General features: G+C 35.3%; 3 protein-coding genes across 6 annotated transcripts; 1 reads left to right on the forward strand and 2 right to left on the reverse strand.

The window, feature by feature from the left end:
• Positions 1–1,328: 1,328 nt before the first annotated feature.
• Positions 1,329–4,521, reverse strand: LOC123557281 (short-chain collagen C4-like). The gene is made up of 3 exons (XM_045348683.2): positions 4,264–4,521; positions 3,451–3,519; positions 1,329–2,363 (listed from the first exon to the last, which is right to left on the reverse strand). The coding sequence occupies exons 1-3, from the start codon at positions 4,475–4,477 to the stop codon at positions 1,888–1,890; spliced, it is 759 nt and encodes a 252-aa protein (XP_045204618.2). The 5' UTR covers positions 4,478–4,521; the 3' UTR covers positions 1,329–1,887.
• A 965-nt stretch (positions 4,522–5,486) lies between these two features.
• Positions 5,487–7,933, forward strand: LOC123557282 (short-chain collagen C4-like). Its single transcript, XM_053543641.1, has 3 exons — positions 5,487–5,698; positions 5,995–6,063; positions 6,962–7,933. Exons 1-3 carry the CDS (start codon positions 5,551–5,553, stop codon positions 7,435–7,437), a joined length of 693 nt encoding a protein of 230 aa, XP_053399616.1. The 5' UTR covers positions 5,487–5,550; the 3' UTR covers positions 7,438–7,933.
• Positions 7,934–8,495: 562 nt separating this feature from the next.
• Positions 8,496–19,476, reverse strand: LOC123560449 (short-chain collagen C4-like). 4 transcript variants are annotated; one of them, XM_053543638.1, is made up of 4 exons: positions 18,919–19,476; positions 17,841–17,909; positions 14,955–16,738; positions 8,496–14,641 (listed from the first exon to the last, which is right to left on the reverse strand). In XM_053543638.1, exons 3-4 carry the CDS (start codon positions 14,967–14,969, stop codon positions 13,931–13,933), a joined length of 726 nt encoding a protein of 241 aa, XP_053399613.1. In that variant the 5' UTR covers positions 14,970–16,738; positions 17,841–17,909; positions 18,919–19,476; the 3' UTR covers positions 8,496–13,930. The 4 variants fall into 4 exon arrangements, with proteins under 4 accessions (XP_053399613.1, XP_053399614.1, XP_053399612.1 ...); XM_053543639.1 differs by lacking the exons at positions 17,841–17,909; positions 18,919–19,476 and adding an exon at positions 16,978–17,543; XM_053543637.1 differs by lacking the exon at positions 8,496–14,641 and having other exon boundaries at positions 15,729–16,738; positions 18,922–19,186.
• Between the last annotated feature and the right edge of the window lie 369 nt (positions 19,477–19,845).

The following is a 19,845-nucleotide window of genomic DNA, read 5'->3' on the forward strand; positions in this document are numbered from 1 at the left end:
GGAAGAGCATTAGTGCCAGGTATAGTTTACTTATTAACTCGAAATTTCGACGAAGTAACCCAATATTCCGAGCTAATATTTTCGAGCTAAGTCGAAATTTCAATTTAGTACCTTGCCTGTTTATCAGCAAAATTTGCACCTCTGTCCGTCCGTCAATGGACAACAATGTTAATGGGCTTCTCTTCTTCACAGACTACTACTAAAAGTGTAAAGTTGATACATTTACCTGCACGTCCATGTATTGTACACAGCATGTAGGTACTTGGGCATATACTGCCAAATATCGATGTACATGTATGACCTTCCCTTGCATCTAGAGCTACTCCAAGGTTCAAACTGTATCCAGGATATATACCACCATTTACATTATACAGTATGACTTGGTGGCAGGAGCTTGAACTAGATCGATAACCTTCTAGCTACGGTAAGAATGAAATATTCTAAGTTCGGACACCAAGCGTTTACCTTCTTTGACCTCTCCTTAAAATCGTGAGCTATATACCGAAGTACCCTGTCTTGGTCGGAGTCATAACTAGACGTTCATGTAGGGTATGTGTTTACTTTCTTGCTACATTGGCTCAAACTGGGCCGAGCAACTTCCAGACTTAAACATGGCTTAAATAGTAATATTTAGACAATTTCTGCCCGATCATATTAATGACCCTCTGTGGATACTCGAGGGCTCCTTAAGGTACATAATATTGACCAAGATCTTTACATTTACGCGCACTATGGTATTAATAAATCAATAGTTCGAGTTAGTAACTAGAAGTTTAAAGACAAGTAGCTTAATTCGAAATGTATCTCGAAATGTAGAGCAAGTATCACGTAAATTTCACGCTAATGAATAACATACACCTGACACTAATGCTCTACCGTAAAAGCCACTTTTTCTGTATAAATATATAGTGGGAACTTTAACAAAATGTCCTTTCAGAAAATACTGGCCGGATTTTGAAATGATTGTACACAAATGATTCTTAGGAAAAGCTCTGCTAATACTTATTCGTTAAAAATATGTTCACCAGAGCTACAACTAGAAAAATCTTCAAACAACATCACTGTTTCTTTAATGTATATTGTTGGAACTTAAAATGCTTTTATTTCCTTGAGTTATTCTCATCTATCTTAAGATATTCCAAATGGTAAGACTGTCATAGGCACATAGCAATATGACTACTAGAGCGTAAACAGAATTATTAATTTTATGCTTTTCCGTGAGATACTGGTATATCATTGTTTCAAACAGTGAAAATATCACTTTTTATTTTTCACTGGTAGGGAAGAACACTGGAGTGAGAATGCATATGAATCGTAAATAATCGGAATATCTTTGCAAAATATACTTTAATAAAGATACAGATGTACATAAATACCTACACGAACATAAAGAAATAGATCTACGCTCCGGACGAATAAACTGTAAAAGATATCTGGAAATTTCATAGAAATTATTTGACAATTTTTCAACATAGATGTCTTGAGGTCACGGGAATTTAATAAGATCCCAAGAAGATGTGTATAAAATATCATAGACTGGGCTAAGTCTTTCTACACAAAAAGCATGCCATATATCAAAACACTTCAAATCTATCGATTGATCCTTCTAAAACATAGAAAGTCATCAGGCAAAAGTATAGCATAATCGCTTTGACTGAACCTGTTAGTGAGAGTAAACGAAACGTGCATTGCACCCCATATAACGGAACTGTTTTACACAGCAACATAGAATGGATTCTCTGTACCGAAATGCTAAGAAATACTATCAAAATCTGAGAGCCCAAATAAGAGTAAACAACTTAAACACTTAAACACTTCTGCTGAGGTTAAGGTTAATCAAAATTCATAAAGTACTATAAAAGCAATCAGGCAAAATGATAGGAATTTTCATTTCGAGCAGACGACACACGCAAGCTCTCGTCCTTGGACGTATGGCGGGCACGGCAATGATCCACATTGTGCTTGCACTACATATAAAATGTGTTGATTATTATTGCCTGATCCATTTGGTATAAATTCCGGCTGGCTGTCCATGCAGATATGGTTATATGACCCCAATCTATCATCCATTCCTGCCATTAGGTATCCCGTGTACTCAACATGCCATCCTGAGAAACAGTTGTTTTGTGCTGGCACCATCAGAATAGAAGACCTTTGGGATCTGCAGACTACGCAAGGCATGTCTTGTTGATGAACTGAATACGGAAATATTCCACTGGGATCATTCAAATCAATCTCCGTACCGAAAATAAGTCCTTTTAGGCTACTTTTTCCAGTGTAGTTTGACCAGGATGGATTACTTGGCAGACATATTGTATCGCCTCCACTCCCTTTCTTGTTATAATGTTTACCTGCAGTATACCCTGTAATATAGATACAAATAATTCATAAATATTGCATGTATAGTATTTGAGTTTCACCAGAGGAACAGTAAAAATAAAATAAAGGCAAAAGAATGCAGCCATTCACACATCACTCTTCCACATTGCAAAAGGCAAAATGGCCATGAAAACACATTCACAAAGACGGAGCATATTTACTCATTTAAACAAATAAATGCAATAATAAAATCCGCAGGTGTAATACACAGACACAGGCGTACATGAATATGGAACACAGCAGGGTACAATTGGAACGACCAGAGCCACTGGGAACCTCAAACTTCGCTCTACAATCCCTGCCATGATCCTATATTATAAAAACACTGTAGATGAAAGTACTCTCCTCCAGGTGAATCCCTTTTATTCGTACCAGTTACCACATACTGTAAAATCAGAAAATTTCGCGAAGGTTTATATTTCTATATATTCGCGAGGCCCTACAAATCGCGAAAATTAATCCTTGCGTAAATATTCACATATTAAGTGTTTTTCAAATTCAAGAAGGATATCATTTCTACAATTTTGCGAATATTAAACCTCGAAAACATTAAGTTTTAGATTCGCGAATCTTTGACCCAGCTAAAATATGTGCTTTAACAGTAAAATACTAAGAAAAGCACATATATGCTCATGTAAAGAGACATACATCAAACCAGCGTAATAGCAGAAATATAAACTCACTAACTTTGTACAGAATCATCATTAAAGGTATGAAAAGCAGGGCATTTGAACGATAAAACCAGAGTAAAACATAAAAAAATAATAACTTCCGGAGAAGCTATAAATGTATTTCATTTCCTGTGAATTATATTGATTTCAGCAATATTCTTTTGGGTTTTGAACACACTGGTTTTGTTAAAAGCACGCGTAGAAGCCATTTAATATGTCCATGTATTCCATAGCAAAATGATTACAACAATACCACATGACATTTTAATATAGAGCAAAGAACTACTTCATTAACACTAGACTGATTAAAACGGATCTGTTTTATTAATTGCATGAATATACCATATTTCTAACAAATCATGCGTAATGTATTTAAATATGAAATATTTAATGTACCTACCATTGTAAACAAGACTCGAACCATCCGGGCAAACATTGCGCCCCCATCTTACGTAAACAGCCCCATGCCCTGATAATAGATCACAAATTTATTAACATGCTGATGATACACAATTTTCATCTTCATTTCATGCTGCATAAAAAAATTCCTTTTAATTAAGCAATGTGTATATCTTAGTTATTGAAATAATTTCGATATTCTTAAACACCTATTTGCAATGGAATTTAACATTTTCCTGCTAAATTTCTAAAATAGACTGGTCCATCATTCAATTTGGGCAGTACCATTTATTATTCGAAGGGGCGTTCGCTTAAAATTTACTCACTGAATAGCGAACAGTGCAGACAACGATCAGCCTATACAGACCTTGGTCTGCACTTGTCGCAAGGCAAAATAATTTGCAGACAACAGGCTAAGGTTAAATACATTATTTCGTCAAAAGCTACGACATCTAGTTTTAAAAACAATTTAACTTTCATAGAACTTGTTTCAAATGCATATGGGTGTAATTTAACAAATATAAATATGTATCTGCTCCGATACTGTCAATAAACTAGTCGATGTAACATCACCCAAACGTTATCTTGATTTGCCGTTAATTCAATAGTTTTGCAGAAGCACTTATTTTCAATAAATTGTAATCAATGAGTAATTAGTCATGTAATCATCACGCGTTTAAAGTCTACAATCTTTTCATTTGAATAAAAAAACCACAACAACAACAAAAAAAAAAACCACACACACACAAAAAAAACAACACAAAAACAAACATGCATTCTAGCATAAAAGTTGCATGCAGTTTCTTAAACTTACCGACTGTTGACAATTTGTTGATAACATCTTGCTGTTTCTGAACAGTAAGTTCCATGTTGTTAAGCTTTTGCTCGAGTTGTATAACCGTTTTCAGAATCTGATAGTCACAGCTTGCGTAACATTTTGGCTCCTCAGAGTATGCAAGTACATGCAATATGTGTCGGAATAATATAATACACAATAAATTATTCATTTTTCGTTTATTAGCATACATACTATCATGTAACTGAAATCGTTATATTTCAAGATGTTGGTATTTGCGAAAGTGGTACAGGCAGAGTGGCTACATCCGCATATTTAAAGCGATCACACAACAAACTAAAAGCAAACTGTTCATAAAGAGTCATAAAGTCGATTTAATGTGCACATGACATTAGACTAAAGAATAATGAAACATATTAAATTGTTCTATGCATTTTAATTGCTCCTTTTTATTTTCCGATAGTTCTTATTCAATATTCTTCAATTCCGTGCATTGGCCAGGTTTACTGTCTATTAATTTGTATCTGGTGGTGTTGAAAAAGCCTTAAACAAGGACCACCGTGTCCGAGTGGTTGTGGTAACTGCCTTCTAATCAATCTACAAACGTACCTTAGCTCCCTGGTTTCGCCCCTTATTGTTGAGTTCAGACTCAGGTCATGTGAGGACACCATTCATCTGGAAAGTACACTGTTGTACCAAGGTGTCTTCCGGTGCTGCAGTTTTGTCCAGACGGTCACATGGGTGTCATTTTCTTCATCACTGAATCTGTGAAACTCTGACTTCAACTATGATGCTTTGACTTTAAACTAGTTTATATGACGTAAATTGTAAAAGAATACAATTCATTTATTTACACTTTACTATTATATTTTAATAAAAGAAGTCTTAAAACGTGTTGATGTATTTTCTGATCCTTTGGGTTCGCAGAGTGCACTCAGTTTTCCTGTTTATTGCCACAGAATTCCGCTTAAATCGGTACTTCAGAGCGTGAGGGGTATTGCATATTTCATTACTCCCATGAACAGATTCGGTCAAAATTTTTCTCTACTATTAGTTTGTCTGGTAACGCTCTAGTTTTATAGATTTTATTAAACCAGAGAACGTTGTTGCAAAACCGCTTTATAAAAAGATAAAATATTTTCGAACTATCCTACTCAGACTTGTTAGTAGATTTTTCCGCAAATACTTTACAAAGGACAACAGCAGTATTCATACTTTAATCAATGACAAGTGACGTGCGTCATTTATAATCCAGTCCCAAAGGAGAAAAAGCGGTTGTTTGTTTGTGCTGCCTTTTGTCCTAAAATGTTAAGAGGAATCTGCTTTGGAATATGCATACTTGTTTATGGCCTGGCGGAGGAGCCAGTGTGTACATCGCACTTTGATTATGAATACAGGACGGTTCAAAAGTTGTTTCAGTTAGAGCAGAAGATAGAGCAGTTGTTACTCAAAGGTAAACATATTTATCGCATTTTTCCGTAAGTTTTAAAATTAATGTAATATCAGGGAGAACAATTTTAATTAACCATTCTTTGTAAACAACTGTGAATATTTGAAAAAAAAAACAAGTAAAGGACAGTTTTGAATCTATTATCAAGATACGGATAACTAATGCGATATAAACAGATATTTAGTACATTTGATAGGGAATTGAACAGTTTAACATATAGAAAAAAATTACAGTAATGCATAGCTACCAAATAGTGTAGACAGAAGCCAAATTAATACGCTGTGTATTTCTATATCTAGTAGGCCAGTCTGTGTATGTAAGATGGGGAAGAAACACGTGTCCTGATGATGCTTCACTGGTATATTATGGTATATTTTAATTAATTTACAATTACATAAATGCAAAGGTAGATAGACAGACATCCTTTGTTTACTGCATTTATCACATATTTGACATCGTGGTAGCGAAATATTTCATATATTAGTATCACACTAATGTAGTTAAGCTTTGACGTTGACGTCTTTTTACTTATAGGAGATGTTGGTCGAACTGACTTGGTCTATAATAGGTAAAGAAAGAAAAATGTAATGTTCCAGCAGAAAAAGCTTACATGTGATAAAGGGAATTATATCATACGTGTGTCTTTCCACATTGAATTTATTAAACTCGTTGAACAGAGCAGAGCTCCACATTTTATTATTTTATTCAACACGTTATAAAACTAACAGTCATGCATGTAAATAACAACACGTTGACAAAACAGACAGACGTGAATGAATAAAGAGGGTTGTCAACAATCAGCATTGGTAATATATACAAAATCTGAACATATGTTCGAAAGTTTCAAGAAGAAAAATGAATACCACTGTAAATACAGTGCAACCTCTCCAGGGCGGTCCTTTCTTTAGCAAAAACCTCCCCTCAACAGCATCATCAAAATTTCCCGTAGCTGAAATTTACTATCAGTTTAACCTCTATACAACAACAACCTCTCAACAGAGGTCAATATCTGCATCTCCCAAAGGGTGTGGCTCTGCAGAGGTTGCACTGTAGTAATTATTAGACATTACTATCCTGAAAATAATTAATAGCAAGGAAGACTAGACATAGTTTTCTTACTAAGATAATAACATCATGGTTGACTGTGATGTTATAATATCATACTAATATTAAAAAAGATATCGCATCTGGTAAGTTAATACAAATCCTTCAATATTTTTTGAAAACTAATATTATAAATACTATATATATAAATACTGTTTACAGGCTATTCGGCAGGTAAAAAGTATGCCGATAAAGGAAGTGGGAGTGATACTGTATGTTTGCCGTCAGTACCCACGTGGTCAAAATACAACGATGGAGACGACGGAAACAGAGGACACATTTACGGCACAGAAACGGATGTCGTTGATGTCTTCGATGATAACATAAACGAGCAGGATTCCCCCTGTGCGGTATGCAGAGTCCAAAGGCCTGTCACTCTTATGATTCCTGGAAGGTCAAATTGCTACGATGGATGGAAACTGGAATACGGCGGGTATCTTATGTCAGCCTACTATAATCATCCTGGACCGCATAATTACGTGTGTGTCGACAGTCGTCCTGAGTTCGTGCCGAATGGGGGCAGGAATGATAATCAACACATATTTTATCTTGTAGAAGTTAAATGTGGCTCCCTTCCTTGTCCACCCTACGTACAAGGTAGGGAACTAGCTTGTGTTGTGTGTTCTAAGTTACAATAATCAACAAGTCCCTTTATCTCATAGTCGTTGGTTCTCATACTTGCCACCATGTTTATGATCAGTAACTACTCTCAAGAATTTGAAACGCCTCATCCATACGGCAATTATTTCACTCTTGCCACATGTGCTCAAATAATGTGATATTTACTTACCACTGTTCATTAATTCTGATAGAATATAATGGGTTATTTTGTAATACTTGAAGCGTAGACGCCTTTGCACGTGTCACTGGTGATGTAATTCATGTCGTACTAAATCCACAATGTGCACATTCAAGGACTAAATGTTATTACATGTTGAAGTCGAACAATATGTTCTTCAAATTTCCAGGCTTTAATTAACTTAAAGTTCTAGTTATTAAAACCAGTACTGACTTTTGTCTTAAAAATATGCGTTTCTGAAAACCTATTATTGAAACACTGTTAATGGACAATACAAATACGATCTCGATATTTCTGTATGGAAGAGTCAACGAAATTATACTGGACAGACTGTTGTTCTATGTTAGAACCTCTTCCTCCCCCACTATATTTATTTTGCATAAAAAAGAAAATGTACTTGCTGGACTTCGAAGCAACCCAACGGTGGCGTTAATCAACTTAAAATTCATCTTAACCTTCTATCATTGGAAAGTCTCGTCGTTTTATTAGGCAAGCAAATGAAACTCTATATATCCGGATATTGTTTTAAAATCTAAATATGGACCTCTTCTGCGGTAGTAACGCTTTGTTTAGGATAGAAAAATTACAACCTTAATAGATCTACCCATACTCTTTGTATATTTCATAACTTTATGTATTACGAACATGGGCCGTTCTCAAAGTCCTTTAGCGTATCTTAAATGTCTACCTGTGTAAAATCGGTTTTCTCAAACCCGAGGGGCGGCGGATAAAAAAAATGTTTATTCGCATTGTCCAATAAGTTGTTTAAACGGCTTTCATACAAAGGCAGACATGTAAAATCATTAATTTTGTCTTACCTACCACGTAAAAATATCAGTCCAATCATTTGTCGCTGTAACAAATAAATGTTGGTGTTTACCCTGGATTCAGTATTATGATGTCACGATGTCGCTTATCATTGTAAAATATGTATTGCACGTGATTTCTGTTTAATGAATGTTATTTTTTAAATCTCGTTTTAAAAAAGATACGTCGCCAACAAGATACTCCTGTTGAAGTTTCGCTCCAACTCTTGCTCCGCCTGCATATATGGCCATAAATTGATTTAAAAATTCATGTGCTAATGATTAAATAATTAATTATTTTGTCCCTTGGGTCTGAAATAATTTGTCCTCCGCGTCTAAATGATGTTGAGAAGTTTGCAGTTACCTGCATAAAACAGGTAAAACCCATACACAAAGCCGTGACACCGACACCAATTAAAAGTGTAACTCTTACGCAGTATACCATTTTTGATAAAAGAGCAAATGAGCGCCGCTGTATGTAAACCAACTTTAGGGCTTTGCGACTAGCAACGACCCAGATCATTGCACATCCATACCGCTCATTTAACCCCACATTCGTTCTATCATTCTACTTGTTTATCAGTTTCAATACTTTCATGCAACTGATAAGCGAGCAGTGTGTTTCAGATCAAACTGTACGGATATTCTGGCTGATCTAGATCCATGCTTACTGCAAAGCCCTAACGTTAGTTTTCGCACAGCGGCCCTCATTAATAGTTACTTTTTAAATTAACGTTGCTTACATATTTTAAGTTATAGTTAACTGCGTGCTTAAAGGTTCAATAAAAGAGAAAGTTACGATGTTGCGTAAATGAAGAAGCTTTTACGTTAACAAGTCTGTCTGCCATTCGTACAGATAACGCAAACGTTACGTAAAAGTCATGGCCTTTGTACATACTATTTCCTGCTTACAAATCATCCGGTTATAATACAGTCTTCATTTCTCATGCATATTAGATGAAATTACATGTATTAATAGACAAGAGCACCGCCTACGGGTGCCATTGCTTATCTGCAAGTGCTGGACAATATGTAATAAACGAATTACAGTTTTTATTTTAATACAAAAAGGGCTATAATTCTGACAAAACGTATGTTAGAGTTATGGTTCTTAAATTACTTAGTCCCCTAATAATGATAAACAAGTGTGCAAAGTTTCAAAGCTGTAACTCTTACAGTTTTTGAGGAAATGTGACCTAAACAAAAACATTGACCAAGGAACTCAAATTTTATAAGTACAAAAAGGGAGATATTTCAGAAAAAAATGCATGTCACAGTTATAGTTTTTGGCCTACATAGTACCCTAATGATGATAAACAAGTGTGCAAAGTTACAAAGCTGTAGCTCTTACAGTGCTTGAGAGAAGGTGGACCTAAACAAAAGTTTTAAACAACGCCGACGCCGACGTCGACGATCCAATGACGGCAATACCTCGTATATTTTTGTTTTCAAAAACCAGACAAGCCAATTAATAGATTAAAAATGATTACGACCGCCTGGAAACGGTTTTGAAACTGCTATCGTACATCCGTTTTTTTTTCTGTGATACATTTGTATATCCGGACAATTAAAGCACTTGTATACAGATACAGTTAATTGTTCGTGTTGATAAAATGCTGCCTTTATACGCAGGTAAGGTGACAGTACATTAGTGTAAATAAGATCCAGCAAAGAAACAATAAAATGCGTTGTGTCAGTTCGTATCTGTATTCTGAATCTCTTGATAGTGTACATAACAATAACAACATATCATAACGTCGGAAGTGACGTTGACATCATAAACGCGGTAAGACGTAACGTGCATACTAGCGTAATTAACACCACAATATTTTGAACGTATCTAGCTCGCGGACAATTAGAAGATACTACTGGTCATACTGATCTAATGCAAATTGAGAATCAACATATATATTTATAGCCATCTTGATTTTACATTCTGCATATTCAAACTGTATGTCTGATCTGATTCTGTCATATTGCTGCATCTTCATAGGCCCAAAATGATTCTAATACATAACAAAATTACTTATTACATGACTCCTAATATAAATCGCCGGGCAATAGTTTGTGTTATTGACCTGTCTATAGTTCAACACTAAATTTTACTGGATTTAAGTGAAAACTGATGTCGTGTAATAAAACGCTTACTAACGAGCTCCCTTCGAACCTCAATAGTTTTGACTATTGAGCGGCAAGCCATTCAATAAATGTATAATATGTACAAATATATGTGTTTTCTGAAACAAAATGTGTAAAATGCTAATTCTATTTCATAGAAATAGGTAAAATCGTGATGTGCACTGCAGAGTGTGAAGAGAGCGGTGGTCTAGTGTTTCAAGTTTTCAAGCTACAATGAATGAGTATTAACTAAAATGTCAGCTAATTGCCGACTTAGTTTCAGCGAATTTTGTAGTACTGTTAATACAGAGGAATGCGAATAAGAAAACACCTAGTATTTACACAGTATGTCCAGCTCAAATATTATCGAGAATACTTAACATTTCGAACATATTTTCATGCTTATGAGGTTTATTAGAAAAGTTGTGTGACATTAAATACATACAATGAATTTTTTTTTAATAAAGTGAAAACATATTCAAATATGATGGGAATATACGATACTTACCATTGTATTTTAAAGTTACAACAGTGCTCAAAATAAAAAAAGTTCTCCTTACGAACTGAGATAAAAGTTTCAGAATTATGAAGTAAGATTTTTTTGCGTGAATGATATGACCCCCTATTTACATTGTGGAAGAAAACCGTTTCATGAAACTATTTTTTCATTACACCTCAAATGTAGCAAATATTGTCGAAATGCATAATAAAATACTCTAAGCATACTAAAAGGTTAAACAATTACTTGTTTATTATTGACCAATCAGAATGGACTAAACATTACCTAATTCCCAGGTATACGATTACCTTATTTCCAGTGAGTTCCTTGTACGTTTTTAAATTTGTGGTCTCTGATTAAATAGTTCTTCCTCAGTCTTCTTTCTATATATTTAATAACTGTTTATGCTGATATTACACTTGAAATAGGTATATATATATACAATAAAATGATCATTAAAACAGTACTTTAATTTGCAATGATGCATTTGGCTCTAGTGGATTCTGCCAGGTCGGATTACACTCGGCTAAAGACCTCGTTGGATTCAAAATTTCGATTTGTCAAAAATGTATGGCTGCCAGAGCAAAAAAATTCAAACATCATCTTCTCCTTAACCGACTTCAGTGTTGTTATATTTTCTGTTTCTTTGGGATCATAGAGTCCATTCAATTGATATGTAATAGATTTCTGCTTAAGTCGGTGCTAGGGGGCGTGAGAGGTGTTGCATATTTCATTATCTCTCATGAACAGGCTCAGTCAAAACCGAGTCTGCTATTATTCTGCTTGTTTGCATTCATTGCTTTCAAAGGATCTTGTTATATATTCTATTCCTTATTTCATAATATTTTCACACAAATCTTTAATGTGCAAGCCTCTATTAAGATGATTTAAATTACTCTCGCTTGAATAAAGAATGACAATCAGAGGGTGTTGCATATGGAAGAGCATTAGTGTCAAGTGTATTTTATTTATCAACTCGAAATTTCGACTTAGTAACTCAATATTTCGAGCTTATATTTTCGAGGTAAGTCGAATTTTCGAGTAGTGACATCGAACGTTACTCGAAATTTCGATTTAGTACCTTACCTGTTTATCAGCAAAATTTAAACTTCAGTCCGTCCGTTAATTGACAATGTTAATATGCTTCTTCGTTGACTGCTACTAAACGTATAAAGTTGATACATCTACCTACACGTCCATGTATTGTACCCAGCATGTAGGTACTTGGACATACACTACCAAACATCGATGTACATATATGACCTACCCGTGCATCTAGAGCTACTCCAAAGTTCAAAGTGTATCCAGGATATATACCAACATTTACATGTATTGTATGTCTTGGTGGTACGAGCTTGATCTAGATCAAAAACCTTCTAAATACGGTAAGAATAATGAGATAATCGAAGTCCGAACACCAATAGGTTACCGCCTATGACCTCTTTTTAAAATCCAGAGCTACCGAAGTACCCAGTTTTGGTCGGAGCCATAACTACACGTTCATGTATCCCGGTACAACCTCATTTCGTCCACCTAAGGAAACTTCCGGTTAGTGCTTGTCAACAATGTTAAATTCTTAATCTTTTTGAGAATAATCAAACAGAACATGCTTACTACAACTGATATATGATTAAAAAAATGTATTTACCTGATAGTACAATGAAATATTCCTTCCAATCAGCAATGACCTATTTTTCCCCTCATAAAATTTTACAACCTCTTTTCGTCCACTTTACGATAATTACACTGCTCATAAAAAGTTACGGTTTAGAATCACAAGAACACTGTAAAACTGGAACTGGGTAATAAACTGTTAATAATTCAAACTGTCAACATATTTACATTCAGTTTTTATGTGTTTCAGTTAGCTTTAACACTGTGAACAGAGAGGGCACATAAATGTGTCACCTCTTCTGATCACTCTCACAGGGGTACAGAAAGACAAATGCACCCAACCTTGACACTTATCACATTGTGCCCATGAAACAATGATAAGATGTGGCCTCTTTGTTATATCAGGTGAATGGCGTTTACAAATTATGCATTTGTCACTATCTTGCACATCCTCCTCATCAGTGTCAGAGTCAAAGTCTTCCTTGGGAATTGGCTTTGGCCGTTTCACACCTGATGGACCTGGTTCACTTGTAGGTGGCACTGTGATCTTCTTGGAGCTGACCTTTTTGTTAGTGGTAGGATACTTTTCTACATGATCCTTAATTTTTTCAAACATATTTTCCTCTGTTATAGCTTTTCCACCAATTATTTTACTGATAGTGTTTCTAGGTTTTTTAGCTTTCTGGACATTTTCAAGAACTTTACCACCCTTCTGCAGGAGAAATTTTTCTGGATTCGATACAGATGACACTGGTTGTTGAACAGACTCTCTGTACTTGAAACTGGTGCTACTTCTTCAAAGGTGTTCCTATCAAAAGTGGTGGAAGGGGCTACTTGGATGTCATCAACAACATCAGGGTTGAAAGGAAATACCCCACACTTCTTGAAGGCTGACATGATGTTACTAGGTGTAATGGTGCTGCTGTAAACTCTGCAGGCTAACTTACACACATCATAACGTGTAACAAGACACCCCCCTGATTCCCGTAGGTAATTATGACAGGCGGAATTCCAGGCTAGCTCAAATGGCCCAAAGCAACTCACATCCAGTGGCTGTAGTATGTGGCTGCAGTGTGCTGGCAAGACAAACAACACAATGCGGTTATCCAGAGCCCACTGTATCAGACTAAGGGATACATGACTTTTATGTCCATCATACATGATAAGAACATGTGTATTTTCATCACGCACAGGTAAGTACTTGCTCAGGTGGGTCTTCATATACTGTGAAAAAATCTCTGTGTTGGACCAGCCACTCTGTGACACAGTTCCATCAGTACCAGGACTGGCACCAGCTAATAAAGAATCCAGCATCCTTGCACCTGGAAACACAAAAAAGGTGGAACTTGATGGCCAATTGCATTCACTCCTCCAATCAGTGTTACTGTGTTTGACTTGCCAGATGTTACTGCTTGTGTCTTGTGATGATTGCCAGATACTATCTTAGGAGGCTTGTGTTCTGTGCTTAGGCCTTTCTCATCCACATTGTACACCAGGTGAGGCTTGTCCTTTAAACCATATTTGACCAGAATATTTTCCAACTCCCTGAAATAGTTATCAACAGCCAGTCTTGTTGCTGACTTGGCCCTGGCTACATCTAGGCTCCTAGGTTTTACCACTTTTAAATCTGGCCATCTCTGAAGAAATTTATAAAACCATTTGTCTGTTAAAGGATGATCCTTGTCTCTGAGTCCTAGATGAATAGCATAGTCACTAGCCAGATTTATTGTTTCCTGACGGCTGTATCCATAGCCCACATCAGCCATGACCTTTACATGATTTGCAAGAAAAGCTTCCTGTTCCTGACTGAAAAGAGGAGGAGTTCCTGACTGTACAACATCAATGTCAATTTTGCCATGCAGTCTGTCACACAGAGTAGACTTGGGGACTGCAAAGACTTTACAAGCTCTTCTGATTGTCATGGTGCCTTCTTGTACTGCATTATATGCATCAGTCAGTCTGTTGGCATCATACAGCCTGTATGGACCTCTGACAGGGTTATTTTGCTGAAATAAGACAGAGAAACAAGATGTAAAACTTACCCAAACTTTCTGATGTTCAATCCAATTAGCAATTAATTAGAACGAATTACCTAAGGACGGTAATTATTTGGCGCCGAACTTTTGCCGTGAAGTATACTATAAAATCGCACGCGCGGGAATGTGGGCCCTGGAAAATATCCATTTTTGCAGACGGATAAATAACAAACAAGGATTTTTATAAATTTTAGTGGAAAAAAAGCAAATTCTTTGGGGTCATAAATGACCTTAACGAAATCTACTAAAAATTGAGTTCTGCTAATTATTTTATTGGTTTTACCTGTCTTATTTCCATTTTTGTCCCAACAAACGTAATGTTGACAGCTGTGTATCCACTGTAAACATCCGGCAGGTGCGCACATCCGCTTTATGCAAATTAGCAAAATATGTAAAACATTCCGGGGCCGGACGAAAACAGGAAGTGGACGAATTGAGGTTGTCGGAGGATACATTATGTCTTTACTTTCTTGTCACATTTACATTTACGTGCACTATGGTATTATTAACTCGATAGTTTGAGTAAGTAACAAGACGTTTAAAGACAAGTAGCTCAATTTTTCGATCTTGTAACACGAAATGTAGAGCAAGTATCACGAAATTTCACGCTAATGAATAACATACACCTGGCACTAATGCTCAACCGTAAATGCCATTTTTGCTGTATAAATATATAGTGGGAACTTAAGAAATCTACTTTAAGAAACTACTGTCTGGGTTTTGAAATTATTTTACGTAAATGCTTCTTTGGTAAAGCCCTGCTAATACTTATTCGTTGAAGATATGGTCACCAGAGCTACAACTGGTAAAATCTTCAAACAACATTGTAACTGTTCACTTTTTGTATATGAACTTTAAATAATGCTTTCACTTTCTTCTGTTCTTCTCATCTATCTTAAGCTATTCCAAATTGTAAGACTGACATAGGCACATAGCACTATGCCTACTAGAGCGTAAATGGTTTTCCGTGAGATACAGTGAAAATATCATTTTTATTTTTCATTGGTACGGAAATACACTTGAGTGCGAAAGAATAAGAATTATAAATAATCGGAAATTCTTTGCAAAATAAATTTTAATAAAGATACAGATGTACATAAATACCTACACGAACATAAAGAAATAGATCTACGCTCCGCACGAATAAAATGTAAAAGAAATCTGGAAATTTCATAGAAATTATTTGGCATTTTTTCAACATAGATGTCTTGACGTCACGACAATATTAATAAGATCCCAAGAAGATGTGTATAAAATATCATAGAATGGACGAAGTCTTTTCACACAAAAAGCATGCAGTATATCAAAACACTTCAAACCTATTGATATATTCTCCTGGAACATAGAACGTAATCAGGCAAAAGTACAGCACACTCGCTTAGACTGGATCTGTTAATGAGAGTAAAAGAAACGTGAAAAACGCATCGCACCCTCTTTAACGGAACTGTTTTATACAGAAAAATTGAATGGATTCTCTGTACCGAAATCCTAAGAAATATTAACAAAATCTGAGTCACCTAAAATCCTGTTGAAATGGTTAATCAAAAATCATATTATACTATAAACGCAATCAAGCTAAATCATAGCAAACTCATTTCGAGCAGACGACACACGCAAGCTCTCGTCCTTGAACGTATGGCGGGCACGGCAATGATCCACATTGTGCTTGCACAAGATATAAAATATGTTGATTATTATTGCCTGATCCATTTGGTATAAATTCCGGCTGGCTGTCCATGCAGATATGGTTATATGACCCAAGTCTATCATCCATTCCTGCCATTAGGTATCCTGTGTACTCAACATGCCATCCTGAGAAGCAATTGTTTTGTGCTGGCACCATCAGAATCGCAGACCTTTGAGACCTGCAGACTACGCAAGGCATATCTTGTTCATTAACTGAATACGGAAATATCCCGCTGGGGTCCTTCAAATCAATCTCCGTACCGTAAATAAGTCCTTTTGGACTACTTTTTCCAGTGTAGTTTGACCAGGATGGATTACTAGGCAGACATATTGTATCGCCTCCACTCCCTTTCTTGTTATAATGTTTCCCTGCAGTATACCCTGTAATACAGATTCAAATAAATCACAAATATTGCATGTGTAGTATTTGAGTTTCACCAGAGAAACAGTAAAAATAAAATAAAGGCAAACGAACGCAGCCATTCACACATCACTCTTCCACATTGCAATAAGCAAACATGTCAATGTAAACACATTCACAAAGAAAGAGCATATTTGCTCAATTACACAAATAAATGCAATAATACAAATGCAGATGTAATAAACAGACACAGACGTACATGTAAAAGGAACACAGCAGATTACGTCTTGGAACGACCAGTGGAAATACAGCCACTGAGAACCTCAAACGTCGCTATTCAATCCCCACCATGATCCTGTTTTATAAAACACTGTAAATGAAAGTACTCTCCTCCAGGTGAATCCCTTTCATTCGTAACCACATACTGTAAAAGCAGAATTTTTCGCGAGGGTTTAAATTTCGTTATATTAGCGAGGCCCTAAAAATCGCGAAAATTAATTCCGCGTAAATATTCACAATTAGTGTTATTCAAATTCAAGTAGGATACCATTTTTACAATTTCGCGAAAATTAAACCTCGCAAACATACTCAAAATTTCAAATTCGCGAAATTTTGACCCAGTAAAAATATGTGCTTTTACAGTAAAAACACTACGAAAAGCACAAATATTCTCATGTAAAGAGACATAAATCAAAACCTGCGCAATAGCAAACGTATGAACTCACTGACTTTGCACAGAATCATCATTAAAGGCATGACAAAGCAGGACATTTGAATGATAATACCAGAGTAAAACCATTAAAAGCTTTCATGACTTCCGAAAAAGCTATAAATGTATTTCGTAACCTGTAAATTATATTGATTTGAGCAATTTTTTGGGGTTTGGAACACACTCAGTCTGGTTTTGTTAAAAGCACGCATGGAAACCATTTAATATGTCGATGCATTCCATAGCAAAATGACTACAATAATACCACATGGCTTTTTAAATATAGAAGCAAGACTACTTAATTTAAGCTAGACTAATTAAAACGTGTCTGTTTTATTAATTGCATGAATATACCACATTTCTCACCAATCATGCGTAGTGTATTTAACTAATGAAATATATAATGTACCTACCATTGTAAACAAGACTCGAACCATCCGGGCAAATATTGCGGCCCCATCTGACGTAAACAGCTCCATGCTCTGACAATAGATTAATAATTAATAAGATGCTGATAATACACAATTTTCATCTTCATTTTCATTCCATGCTGCATGCAAAACGTCCTTTTATTAAAGTAGTGTGTATATTTTGATTATTGAAAATATCTCAATATTCTCGAGCACCTATTTGCATCGTGTTTAAATATAGGGATAACGCATGTTTTTCGTGTTATAACGTCTGCAGAATATAACATCAAATGAACTTGCGCTAACGCTATTCTAGCATAAACGCGTAAAAAACTAATAAATGAATGTATTGTCCCTCAACTCCATTAATATTTTAATTTCCATGAAATGCGCGGGAATGACTGCGTTGTTTTTTCACGTTTACTTGATTTGCTTTTTAATTATTCGTTTTAAGGCCGTAATACGTTTACACTTTGCCACGCATATATAAAAAGGTGTTTAATTTAACAGCACGTGAGCGCGAGAATTTCAGTTAATACCCGTTTTCTATCCTGTTAAAACACCCACGAAAAGTGACAAGAACAGCAGTTTTATGCTAGAATACAAATCATTATATCATCATAATCTTCGACATCTAATTTTGAAAACAATAGATACATTTATAGAACTTTTATCATAAGCATGTGGGTGCAATTTAACAAATATAAATATGTTTACTAGTTTTGAAAACAATAGATACATTTATAGAACTTTTATCATAAGCATGTGAGTGCAATTTAACAAATATAAATATGTTTACTAATTTTGAAAGCAATATATACATTTATAGAACTTGTATCATTAGCGTGTGGTTGTAATTTAACAAATATAAATATGTTTATGATGTTTAATTCATCAATGGGTTATTAGAAAACTATTCCGTTAAAGTCAATAAACTATTCGATGTTACCTCAAACAAACGTTGTTATGCACATCTATGAATAATTAGTCATCCCGTCTATAAAGTCTAGAATCTTTTAATTTAAAAAAAACAACAGCATGCATTCTAGTATAAAATTTGCATGCAGTTTCTTATACATACCGACTGTTGACAATTTGTTGATAACATCTTGCTGTTTCTGAACAATAAGTTCCATGTTGTTAAGCTTTTGCTCGAGTTGTATAACCGTTTTCAGAATCTGATAGTCACAGCTTGTGTAACATTTCGGCTCCTCAGAATATGCAAATACATGTAATATGTGTCGGAATAATAATATTATACACAGTAAAATATTCATTTTTCGTGTATTAGCATACATACTATCATGTAACTGAAATTTGTATATTGTAAGATGTTGGTATTTGCGAAAGTGTAACAGTCAAAGTGGATACATCCGCATATTTAAAGCAGTCACACAACAAACTAAAAGCAAACTGTTTATAAAGGGTCATAAGGTCGATGTAATGTGTACATGACATTAAAGAGACTAAAGAATAATGAAATATATGAAATTGTTCTATGCATTTTAATTGCTCCTTTTCATTGGCCAGGTTTACCTTCTGTTAATCGTATCTAGTGTTGACCTAACCTTAGACAATGATGTCTTCTAATCAGTCTACAAACGTACCGTCGTTCCCTTGTTTCGCCCCCTAGTTCGGAGTTTTCACTCAGTTTATTTGTAGAAACGTACGTTGTTGTACCCAGGTGTCTTCCGGTGCTGCAGTAGTGTCCAGACGGTCACATGGGTGTCATTTTCTTCATCACCAAACCTGGAAAATTCTGACTTAAACTTTGTTGACTTGACTTTAAACAAATAAAAAGAAAAAATTGTAAAAGAATGCAATTCACATATTTACTGTTTACTCATCTATTTCAATTAAAGAAATCTTAAAAAGTGTTGTTATATTTCTAATCCTTTAGGTTCGCAGAGTACACTCAGTTTTTACAGTCACGGAATTTCGCTTAAGTCAATGCTTCGGGGCGTGAGGGGTATTGTACATTTCATTACTCCCATGAACAGATTCGGTA

The sequence above is a fragment of the Mercenaria mercenaria genome, chromosome 5 (genome assembly GCF_021730395.1).
Source record: "Mercenaria mercenaria strain notata chromosome 5, MADL_Memer_1, whole genome shotgun sequence".
NCBI lineage: Eukaryota > Metazoa > Mollusca > Bivalvia > Venerida > Veneridae > Mercenaria > Mercenaria mercenaria.

Excerpts from the sequence above, each read along its gene's own strand:
- LOC123560449 (XM_045348680.2), bottom strand. The coding sequence starts at position 19,135 with ATGTATGCTAATACACGAAAAATGAATATTTTACTGTGTATAATATTA. Across the intron at positions 17,910-18,918 it reads CAACAAATTGTCAACAGTCG|AGCATGGAGCTGTTTACGTC; the intron begins GTATGTATAAGA and ends ATCTATTGTCAG. Across the intron at positions 16,739-17,840 it reads TTCGAGTCTTGTTTACAATG|GGTATACTGCAGGGAAACAT; the intron begins GTAGGTACATTA and ends TCTGTATTACAG.
- LOC123557281 (XM_045348683.2), bottom strand. The coding sequence starts at position 4,477 with ATGTATGCTAATAAACGAAAAATGAATAATTTATTGTGTATTATATTA. Across the intron at positions 3,520-4,263 it reads CAACAAATTGTCAACAGTCG|GGCATGGGGCTGTTTACGTA; the intron begins GTAAGTTTAAGA and ends ATCTATTATCAG. Across the intron at positions 2,364-3,450 it reads TTCGAGTCTTGTTTACAATG|GGTATACTGCAGGTAAACAT; the intron begins GTAGGTACATTA and ends TCTATATTACAG.
- LOC123557282 (XM_053543641.1), top strand. The coding sequence starts at position 5,551 with ATGTTAAGAGGAATCTGCTTTGGAATATGCATACTTGTTTATGGCCTG. Across the intron at positions 5,699-5,994 it reads AGAGCAGTTGTTACTCAAAG|TAGGCCAGTCTGTGTATGTA; the intron begins GTAAACATATTT and ends TTCTATATCTAG. Across the intron at positions 6,064-6,961 it reads TGCTTCACTGGTATATTATG|GCTATTCGGCAGGTAAAAAG; the intron begins GTATATTTTAAT and ends TACTGTTTACAG.